General features: G+C 43.8%; 1 protein-coding gene across 1 annotated transcript; it reads right to left on the bottom strand.

Moving 5' to 3' along the window:
- Positions 1–8,042: 8,042 nt before the first annotated feature.
- adra2b (adrenoceptor alpha 2B) lies at positions 8,043–10,175 on the bottom strand (the record flags this gene model as incomplete). Its single annotated transcript, XM_083645302.1, has 2 exons — positions 8,043–9,585; positions 10,144–10,175. 2 exons carry the CDS (start codon positions 10,173–10,175, stop codon positions 8,043–8,045), a joined length of 1,575 nt encoding a protein of 524 aa, XP_083501428.1.
- Between the last annotated feature and the right edge of the window lie 2,141 nt (positions 10,176–12,316).

Below are 12,316 nucleotides of genomic sequence, written 5' to 3'. Positions count from 1 at the left end.
AAATGATAAAAAAAAATCCACACTGACGAGTCGTAAAATGGCTTCGCTATTCTTCACAACATCTCATAATACAGAAACAGAAGTCTTTCTGCACTTGGTATCAGCATTGGGGGAAGATAGCTATAGGCTAGCTTAGGGTTTCTTTCTTCTGAAATATGATTTAGACCATTTTATCTACATGGTACAATATTGCTTACAGGAAATGTTTATCTCAAACATCTCAGATGACTCATCTCAGACAGAAGTCTAACTATGGTAGGCAGCGAACAAGGGTTTTCCCTCTTAATGTGATTCAGTCATACTGTAACTAAATGTCACAGAACGATATGTATCTATGTATAACTACTGAAATATATATAGAATATATGAATCCATGCAGGTAACTACTCATCTTACTTATATGTCTCTATGCTGGTAAGACAGAATAGCTGGCAATGTGAGACAGTGCTCAATGAAAGAAGATGACTTCTACTGTGAATCTCTTTGACAAAGCAGAAAGTTTGGATAGCAACGTGCCATCCAGGAGATAGGACATAGTTAATGAGTTTGACCTGAGGTGGCTCAGTTACTATGTCTTCTGGCATCACTCTAATGGTTTTAACGCTGACTGTGAATACAGAAGATAGTACTGTGAAGCTTTGAAGCCACACAAGAGATTCTTCAGACACAGACCTAAGCAAGGACAGAACATCAAGATCTGATTGGAAATAAATGGCTCTTTCTTTTTGCAGCACTGGGTGCTCTCCCCCCATTAGTCACATGGAAATCAGTCGCTGTGGGCTTGTGGGAAGAAACTGTGGGGAGAAGCCAGAAACCAAAGATCTTCCAGGATTCAATGTTGGACTGACCCAGACAGTGTTGTGCGTGAACCCACATGTAGGTGGAACACACGTGCCTGCCCTTGCATGGAATTGAATAATGTCACGGTATTAATAGCTGTCAATATCACACGCGCTACACAGTGACATCATCAGTGATCTGTGATGCAAATCGTGACATCATCAGTGATGTCATAAATCCCGTTGCACATCGTCTCCAGAGTCTCCACCCTAGAAATCAAACGCGTGTAGCGCGCAAGATTGCTAGTCAATTAATAAGTCCAAGTCCTTGTCTCCAAGTCCGAATGCTAATGCTCGAGCCCAAGTCAAAGTCTGAGTCATCAGTGCTCAACAATGTTCTGTTCTATATTCTGTTCTATCCTACTGTTACTATATTCTTCAAGGATGTGGGAGGGCAAAAGTAAGTAAGAAAATGATAAGTACTTTATGACATGGATGTACGATAGATTGAACAAGATTAAAATTGAATTTCACCCTGTAACCGCACTGCGTCCAAATGTTACAGATAGTCACAGCAGAATAATAAATGGCATGATATGATTGATGGAAGCCTACTGTATGGCTCTGAAGGGACGTGACACTTCTACAGTTCATCCAAACAGGACATCCTGTTCTCCTTCTTGTGCCAAAAGTGAACACACACACTTAGAATCTAAAATACATATCAAAAACCTTCTTCAAAATTCCTGGCGCATCACTGTTTCTCTCTTTACTTTTTTCTTGTTTGTATCAAGCATCAAGTTGCGCACTTGTGTGTGTGCCTATGTGTGTGTGCATGTGTGTGCATGCGTGTATGTGTGCGTGTGTGTATGTGTGTGTGTGTGTGTGTGTGTGTGTGTGTGTGTATGTGTGCGCATGTGTGCGTGTGCGTGTGTGTGTGTGTGTGTGTGTGTGTGCGTGTGCGTGTGCGTGTGCGTGTGCGTGCGTGCGCCCGCGCGTGTGCGTGCATGTGACTGCTGAGTGTCAGTCTGTTTCTCCATTTTGGGCCAGAGGAAATACAGTGTGTCCGCACATGTCTTTCTGTTTGTTTCTCTCTCTGTGTGCGTACGTGACTTGTGTGCATGTGTGTGTTTGTCTTTGTGTCAGTGAGTGTGTGCATATGTGTGTTTGTCTTTGTGTGAGTGCGCGTGTGCATGTGTGTGTGGGTATGTAGTTAAGTGCATGTATGTATGTCAAATTGAAATATGTGGCCTTTCCATGCCTCGCCAAATAAAGAAACTGACGTCTCACCCAACAGCACATTTCATTTCACTCAGTCAGTCAACAAATCAGCTTTCACCATTATGACTGCTTCATAACAAGCTCTAATTAGCCTGTTCAATCAAATTATTCAGTTTTGATTTCCATGTCCCCTACTTGATTTACACCCTGTTTTTAGATTCATTATTCACTGTAGCCACGTGCTGGAAGAAGGTGGGTGGCAGATACCGTAGCCTGCATCCTGCTACAGTGAAGATTTCAGCTAAAAACAGTTTAAATGATGTCCTTTCAAGTCAATTTGGCGTCTCAGGGCTTGTGGAGACTTGTATTACACCAGGTGAGATGTATGGAAGCATTTTATGCTTTTTATTTTATTTATTTATTTATTTTAAATTTGGTCACCATTCACTTTAATTGTTTAGGAGAATTCTGCAACGGCGTTGTGCTGTGAAACTAATGTTTTGTGGACTAAAAAACGTCACCTGTCCTTCCATCGGGTGTGAGTATGACTGAATTTTTGGGTGAACTTATGCTTTAAAGAGCTCTTTGACTGTTATTGTTCTCATTTCACAGATCTTAAAGTGTCTTTGAGTATCATGCAAAGGGATTCATAAATAAAATATATTATTATTGTTATTTTCTTGCTAGGCCTCTATTTTTCTGAGGAAGCATACTGTATGTGCTAATAGAGTTATCACAATGGAGCCTGATGTCACCCATCATGATAATAATGTGACAATTATGCCACTTGATGCTGTTCTTTACTAACACCAGGAGGCACAATAATGTGCCTGGGTTCATATCCATGAATAACATGGGAGTAATTGTATCCAGAGGGAAGGCAGATATGAGTCTTATTCCTAATTCAATGATGTGACCCTAAGCATATTTTCATCTAAATCATCTTCCAGCCTGAAAGACAGTCTGCCTTTTATCTTGACGCCTCGCCTCTACAGCATTAATGAAGATGTTTTCTTTGATCTGATCAAATTTGTTGGTTGCAGCTAAATGCTAAATAGGCGGAGAAATGCCTGTGCCAATTGGACACACGCGCACGCGCGCATATTTACTGTCCTCGGGAAGTATGCATGCAATCATTGAGCACCAAGACACCCAAAGCAACCCTATCGTAATTGCATCTGCCCCCCAAAATGAAGTTTTTATCATTTTTTTTTTACAAAGCTACAGTGCATTTTAATATCTCTACCTTCAATAGTGAGCGAGCATGCCCATGTACTTTCTCTCATTTCTCATCCCACCTCTTGGGTGTTTTCAACAGCCAAATGACAGAGTAAAGATATCTATCTGCATGGTGGTGGCACAACGTGAAGGAGATTGGAAATGGAAAATGCTGGGTGCTGGAACGCCCTCCAAACACATACATATTCATACTGTGCAATGCTACATCCATCATATCTGAAAATGAAAGTTAATATATGTATCTGTGTGTTTCTATATTTGTATGTACAGTACATGTTATAGGGTACAAGCATCCATACATCTTGTGGCCACAAGTTTGTGTGAATCAGAAGCTAATGAGTGTTGTGTCACGTCGGTCAGGTCTCTTTGTGCTCCAGAGGGTCCACTCCCACCAGAATGAGGCTGTTTTATATTCCAGCTGAGGCTGGAGAGTGGAGGAGGCTACAGACGCACTATCTGTGAATCTACAGCACTGTAAACATGCGCCTCACTGCTCTCTGTTCACCACCTCTCCTTACTGCGTAAATAACAGCCATGAATATGGAAATTAAATTCTGAGGACGTACTGTACAGATGGGGCAGCACTTAAGTGATGCCTTTTCCTTGAGTGTGGAGGTGTGTGTGTGTGTGTGTGTGTGTGTGTGTGTGTGTGTGTGTGTGTGTGTGTGTGTGTGTGTGTGTGTGTGTGTGTGTGTGTGTGTAAGAGAGAGAGCAAGCAGAGAAAGAGAGGCATGGCTTGGTGTCGAGGCACAAACAAAGAATTCCCCAAACTACCCATCGGCATACATCAACCACAACTCACCATAGACCCGCTGATCTCGAATATAACAAGCTGTTATAACGGTGTGTGTGTGTGTGTGTGTGTGTGTGTGTGTGTGTGTGTGTGTGTGTGTGTGTGTGTGTGGGTGTGTGGGTGTGTGTGTGTGCCTGCATTTGTGTGTGGATTGAGTGTGCTTCGTGGCTTGAATACAGTATGTGACACTTGACGTAGGACAAACACATTCAGCACACGTGTGTGTGTGTGTGTGTGTGTGTGTGTGTGTGTGTGTGTGTGTGTGTGTGTGTGTGTGTGTGTGTGTGTGTGTGTGTCGCGGGTGTGTGTGTCTGGGGGGTATGTGTTTGCGTGTAAGTGACATTTTACACGGGATGTCACATGGTGTTATTCCATAAAGACTTCTCTTTGCCTGTTGGCAGGATAGTAATGCCGCTGCTTCTGCAATGACCTACTTCTCATGTCCCACTGTGATAAAATACTTTTCAATTACATCTTTAACAGCCATCATCCGCCCATAATGTAACAGACTATTTCTTGATGTCATGTCGATATGCAGGGACTTCCCATAATGGCTGATGACGGCATCTCAATGCAAACTATGTACGAGAAAAGCACCATCACATTTTCGTTCAAATGATCTGTGTCACAACCTCTTGATAAATTGTCTCCCTGGAGATCGCCGAATGTAGTAGACTGTGGTTTTGTCCCATATCCTTGAAGCTGTGTTATATGAATATGAATATGAGTGAAATCATGAAATAGACCATGTTGTGCTGCTTTTTTCAAATTGCTTTATTTCCAAGCTGGAGGAGGATGACAGATGGGGGGGATAGAAGATGGCACAGCTCAGACCAAACCATTTTGGGCCAAACACAGTAGAGGGAGAAAGAGGCAGGCGGAAAGACAATGATGAAGATTGCTAATGGACAGACTGCACCTGTCACTTTAATCCGTAATTCATAGTTATAAAATAAACAAAGCCTCAGTCTCACCACATAAACCTGTCGGTGGGAATTTGAGCAGTATTGCAACTCTCATACCCAGAGAAAATAGCCCTGGATCTATGGCATCTGTCGCTATTTTTTGTTTGTTATAATTGCAATGCTATAGCTGTTTAGTTTTGGAGAGAAAATACACATTTTAGACAAGATAGAAAAATAGGTGTATCAGAGCACAATGCTGTTATTCTGAACCATTTTTGTTTTATTAGTCATTGCTTGAGTCTCAAAACATCTGTATGTGCTATGGATTGTAGCTTCAATGTCTCGTAGCCTGCGAATGAACCAAATGAAACTCTCTACAAATGCAAGTGACATTTTCATGTGTGATGACATATACAGAAAAAAAAGTCTGACAACAATTGCACTAAAGAAGAGAGGTTCTCCTGCTGCACTATACTCGATAGATTGTATGTCAGAGTGTGCTTTATCTTTGATTAAACAATGTACAGTACCATGACCAGAGGAAACCATAACACACATTGCATTGTAGGTTATGTATTATGCACATAACTTAAAGTTCATATTCTTTCAGTTCCCCAGCCAAGCCCAAATACCAGAATGAACCAGAGATCAATGGCTTAAATGTTCAAATCAATGCAGTTCTTATTCAAGATATTCAAAATCTGTACAATGTTCTTGCTCTGTGATCAATTCAGCTTTGATTGACTCTCAGAATAAATGCACAATAACGAAGAAGAGTAATTAAACAATAAATAGACAGAAAACATAGAATTGTTCTAAATAAATAATTGTCAATCTTCAGTGTCTCCCATCACATACACCATACAAACCGATAATTTATTAAAGCAACACAGAGCCTTATTTCACTGAGTCGGGCTGGTTTTTTGGTCACTATAGGAAGCCATGCACTCAACATCAGTTTAATGGTGACTTTAAGCCCAATTCATTATACTTTCTCAATATAATGATAGGCTATTATTTGTCCATCAGGCATAACGATCACATGACTATCCTGAAATGTGATGCGTACCCCAGCAGATATGGTAGCTATTCCTTCCAATATTACAGTAGATCTGTAATACATAGCAGCCAGAAGACGCACTGACACTTTCTTCCGATAGGTCATGGTCACACACACACGCACGCACGCACGCACGCACGCACGCACGCACACGCACAGGCACACACACACACACACACACACACACACACACACACACACACACACACACACACACACACACACACACACACACACACACACACACACACACACGCACACAAGTCAGCAGAATTAGACGAATTAATTGAAGAGTTGCTGCTGACAGCCCTTGTCCCATAGTCATTATGCCTGTATGGCGTTCACAGTTACAGACACTTTTGCTTTGTAAGGAAACTCACAGAGCCTCATTCTCTTTGTGAGAAAAATAAAATGTCAAATGCATCAGTGCCTCTCTGCAACAAAGCAATGTGCCATACTGTACTGTATAGAGGAGCACTGCAGGATTGTGCAATGTGCCAAATGAGTTGGTAAAGAGTGACTCAGCCTCGTTCTCAGAATAACCCCCGGAGGCATAATTAGAGGTCACATAATAATTACTTCAATGCATTGTTAATCTGTGTTGCTCATCTCTCCTTTACACTCAATACAAATATCTCAATATAAATACTATATAGCTAGCTCATCATGAAACCAGGGCTTCTGATATCGCGGCTTTGCTTGATTCATATGTTCACATGTCATGTGAACATAAGTCATGATTCTAGACGTCTGTTTTAGTCTTCTGCAGATGCATCCCCCCAAGACATACATACACATACAGTATATCAATATTGAACCAGCCAGTCACTTTTAAGATGCTGAGCTCGTCTCTGTTCAGTTGACCGAGAGGGTTGCTTAGTCCAGTGACAGTCCATTGATGCGATGGCCGACGGTCTAGATTAATTTAAAAAGCAGGAGACATGAACGTCACCCTAAGCTGGGTGTGGTGTCTTGTTTTTAGTTCATCATCAATCATCAAAAGTGATTTTCTTTTCTTGTCATTTCCTTGTGTCCAAGACCTCTTAAAACTACACACCCGTATCACTTCAGCTATCCTGTAATGCAGGCTATTTCAAGGACAGCGAGAGTCAACAGGCCGCAAAATATCACTGTCCACTTAAAGTCTAGACTTTCCAAATAAAGGACCAGTTCAGTTTGAAAAGAGTTCTCTTGTGTGTGCTATTAGAGAGATGTATATAGATACGGATCCTCAGAAGTCCATTGTTGTTGGCACTCTCCTTAGATAGAGATCTGGGAGCGCATGCTAGCCCTGCGGCTGGATCAACCTAGACTGCAGATGTAAGAAAGCACCACTAGCCTTGTGTGCTCCTCATGCTCTGCGCTGATAAATAAGGTGCTTCAGGCTCGCAGGTATCTGAGATCACATTTCTTTAATGTTTACCTATTCCCAACAATGCTGGAATCCTTAATGTCTGTGTGCACCTCCACGTGAAACTCTCTGTACTTACTCAGTAGTTTCTTTTGTTTTTTTGCGGGACATCCTTTTCACTACCTTGCATCCCGTTTGCCACGATTCTCTGGTCTCACCTTACAGTTTTGCCAGTAAGATAATTTAATGTGTAGATTTCTTCTATGATGTAGCCCCATCTTTCATGTAGAAGGAATCTTTCTAAAAGCTCCACTTTGATTGGACAGGACATCCAATAAACATAAACATTTCTCTCCATTCTGTGCCCTTGCATTATTCATTATTTGCTGTGACCTGGAGATAAACCTTTTCATTCAAACTGTTATCACCAAATACCAGCTCTACTTCTATGCCATGTCTTTTTTTTGCGCTGCCCTCTGTGTAAAGTCATGTGCATATCAATTTCTCAGTCCAGGTTGCCTTATGTGTGCACATTGTGGCTCAATTTTGAATTTGATGCTGGATTATCCACAGTTTAATGCATTTTGAAACAACAGCCCTTTGTGATGTTACTTTATCAAAGTAAAAATGAGTGAGAGTTTACTTTATGCCTCAGAGATTGCAGGTTTGGTGTATATGTAGTATAGAGAGAGGTTTAGAAGAAGGTACCCTTGGTGCCGTCGCACAGAATCTTTTTGAAGGCTTTTCGAAAGTCTTGGTTGAAGATGGTGTATATGACTGGGTTGAGTGAGGAGTTGCAGTAGCCGATCCAGAAGAAAAATTTAAAGAGGGGGTCGGGCAGGTCGCAGGTGCCTGGGCACACCGCCTGTAGAGAGTAGGAGAAGAAGAACGGGAACCAGCAGAGCACAAAAACACCGATCACCACCGCGAGAACAAAGGTGAAACGTTTCTCTCGGTTGACCATGGCCTTGCGTCTCGCCGCTCCTGGGTTGTTCTCTGTTCCCGACCTCCTCCCTGGCATCAGCCGGGAGCCCTTGGAAGTGGCGATCGTGTCCCGGTAGCGCCGGGCTGAGGCGGGGGAGTGGTTGCCCCCTCCAGCAGGTGAACCCGCCATACTGGCACTACCTCCACCCCCTCCGTGACTATGCTCCATGTCACTCTCTGTGCTCGAGCTGTCGCCGTTGTTATTGTCTGCTTTTTTCCCTCCATGTTGCTTGCTCTTCTTCACCTCCTCTTTGGTCTTGGCAGGGGCAGACGCAGGCACAGTAGAGGGGGGTGAGGGGCCATGGCGAGAAGTGGGAGAGTGGGCTGTGATGGGGGTTGGGGTTGGAGAAGGGGATGGAGGCTGTAGGAGATTATTGGGGGTAGCATTATGAGGGGGTGAAGACTGTTTTGGGGAAAGGGTAGGAGTGATGGCGAGGGTAGGGGGTCTGGGGTTAGAGGTCTTCTTGGTCGAAGGGGGTGTGCTATCTTCATATTCCTTTTCGTTGGGTTCTACGTGTCGACTTGGGGTGGCAGAACCCACCCCGTCTTTCCTGGGCTCTCCTGGTGGGCACCGCGTCCTCTGCTTGGCTATCTGGTAGATTCTCACATAGACCAGGATCATGATAAGGCATGGAGCGAAGAAGGAGCCGATGGTGGAGTAAAGGATATACCAGCGCTCGTCGTTGAGCTGGCACCGCGGGCCTCTCTCGCTCCCCTCGGGCCCGGCCTCACTTTTGTTCAGTGATAGCAGGGGAGGGAAGGAGATGATGGAGGAAATGAGCCACACCACCACGATAGCAGCTTTGATGCGTTTGGGAGTCCGTTGGCGACCGTAGGTGACACGGGAGATGGACAAGTAGCGGTCCAGTGAGATGGCGCACAGGTGAACAATGGAGGAGGTGCAGAACAAGACATCCAGTGCCAGGTAGATCTCACACCATAGAGACTTGAAGTACCAGTAGCCCAGCAGTTCATTGGCTAGTGAAAAGGGGATAATAAGTGTGGCCACTAAAATGTCCGCAGCAGCCAGTGAGACTAAAAACAGATTCTGTGGACCTCGGAGTGAGCGGCTGGTCAGCACGGCGATGATGACCATGATGTTGCCCACGATGGTGAAGAGGACCATGAGGGTGATGGCGGTGGCAAAGGCGGCCGTGGCTTCAGGAGAGTAGGGCGCCAGCTTCAGGACGCTCTGGTTGAAGGGGATGGAGGCTGCGACGCCCACACTGCTGTTCCTCAGCTCCATGGAGCAACTGTCCACAACCAAGGCCAGAAATTATTATGGTCACTGAATACTATTTGTTTGACCTTGCTAAACCTAATTCGGTAGCAGTTGACTTTAAGGGTCACCAAATTAAGGGTTAGTTCCTTAATGAAAACAGTCAACTAATGCGTCTATAATCATTTAGGCCTACTAATGGTGTTCATGTTAACAAGGTATTCATGTATACATATTTAATAGTTTAGCGTTAGTTAATGATTATGGTTAGGGTGAGGGTTAGTTAATGGTTAGGGTGAGGGTTAGTTAATGGTTAGGGTGAGAGTTAGTTTATGGTTAGGGTGAGAGTTAACATTAACTAAGGGTTAGTTAATGCTTGTTAAGCATTAGTTGGTTCTTATTATTGCTTATTAAGCATTAACTGACCATTAATTGTGTGACCCTTATTGTACCTTATTGTTTAGTTTTAACAATATAGTAGCAGCCATATTTAGGCTAAATTATTATTATGCAATATTTAATCATAATAAATTATAACTGATATAATATTTACCTCTGGTGTTTTCGTTTTTTCCCCCCGTTCTGCTAATACTGCATCTTCCAGGGCAGGTCCTCCAAGTCCATTTTAAGCGTACAAAACAGTCCTGGGCAATATGTCGAGACACGGATCAATGCTTTTCAATTAAAACGACGTAACACTTTGTAGAAAAATCCCCCACCCCAAACCAGCACAATTAATTTTTCACTCATGCAGAGCTTTGTGCTCCAGCCATAGGCAGACTTAGAATGAATTCAGTCCAAACAATTAAAACTTCTCCAGCGCACGAAGCGCATCCATTTTCTCCATAATTAGATGAATTACTGGGATGGAGGTGGAGCGCACTGGCTGACTCCAAAATAAAGAAAGAGGAAAAACAACGTCAATATCTAATTTCAGACTGGCTAAATGTAAAATATCGGGTTGGGCGCAACTACACTTTTGCGCTTCCCGTGCGTTTTGGGCTGGAGATGTCCATGGCTCCTGTGAGTGGCGAGCGCCGGAGCGGTTTAGATCAGGTGAAAATGTGTCGATTCTGATGAAATATTTATAATGATTCAACTACTGAAATATAGACCTGTTTTGACTCCCAGCTCTTAAAAGCGGAGGAGCAGCTTATAGAATGTTATCGACGCCTACGAGCCTTTGAACAGTAGCCAATAGTGAATCGAACATGAGAGAAACCTAGTGGAGCTTCTCAGCCCCGCATGAAGCGAGATATTCTATCAAAACGCGTTGCTTATTAATGAAATGATCCCAGGAAGCATCTTCAGTGTGCGTCTCCAGAGTTGGTCGGTCCCGTGGAGCGCTTTTGGTGGCGCGGCTCAGGCTGCCGCCTCGAAAGTTCACTGATGCCCTCTCCGCCGCTCCTCTGCCGCGCGCATCACACGCTTCCTCACATCTTCTCCACGTGTGAACAGAACATGACCAGAAGACATCTAAGAACTGGAATGCCTCTCATGCGCCCTCTCTCCTTCTCTCTCTCTCTCTCTCGCTCGCTCGCTCTCTCTCTCTCTCTCTCTCTCTCTCTCTCCCTCTCTCTCCCCTCCATCTCTATCCCTTCCGACCTCCCTCCCCCTGCCTCCCCTCTCTCCCTCTCTCTCTCTCTCTTTCTCTCTCCCTCCATTTCTCCCTCACTCCCTCCCCCCTCTCTCTTTCTCTCTCCCTCTCACACACACACACACACACACACACACACGCACGCACGCACACACACACACACACACACACACACACACACACACACACACACACACACACACACACACACACACACACACACACACACGCACGCACACACGCACAAGCCTACAGTATACCCAACCAATACAATAGAAATGTCTTCTTGTGCAGCGTTGCTTCGGTCAATTACCTCCGCAGGACTCTGAGGGCCCAGCTGAGAGTGGAAAGGTCAGGGTGCTTTACACCAGATGAAAGCGGCTCCACTGTAGGGACTCTGGCACTTTATTTGACCGCATAATGCATCTACCATCACATTATCATCAGCATTATCATTATGGTTGTAGTGATAATTTCATTGCTGAATCTGCCATCCTGCTCCTCGTTCTTCTTTTCTGTCCATTCACTCATCATCATCATCATCATCATCATCATCATTTCATTCCATTCAATATGGGCCCACAGTGGCCAGCAAATTGCGTATTCAGTCATGGCTGCATTTAGCCACATCCACTGGAACAGTTGCCTTGCTCAAAGCCACCTTGACACTAGCTGTTGTATGTTTCTAATTCACTTTCCCCACTCATTCAAGTTTGCTCAGCTTAGCTGGGTCGCAATCCTGCTACTGCTACCACAAGTCACCAGGTGACTTTGAGGTGGAAAATGGGCTTACAGTACGACAAGAAAAGGCATTTTTACAGCTAAAACCTTTAACAGAGAGAGGTAATGCCCCATGTTACTGTGCTGCACATGGCATATGTATACCCTGTTTTAAAGGGACACTCCACCGAAAAGCAATGCTGATTTATTTTTGCACATAATCTCACACATATCTGAAAACTGTAAACAGTTTTGCAGGCATTCATTTAGTTTGACAGTGATTGAGAGTTGATTTGAGTTCAAATTGATGCCAGTGATGTCATTCATGCACAAATGACATCACTGGGCCACAACTTAACTCAAATCAACTCTCAATAACTGTCAAACTAAATTAATACCTGCAAAACTGTTTAGTGCACACACACAAAAACTCAAAAAAATATTGTTT

This window comes from Poromitra crassiceps (assembly GCF_964638095.1).
Source record: "Poromitra crassiceps genome assembly, chromosome: 10".
NCBI lineage: Eukaryota > Metazoa > Chordata > Actinopteri > Beryciformes > Melamphaidae > Poromitra > Poromitra crassiceps.
This window is presented reverse-complemented; position numbering and strand designations above follow the sequence as displayed.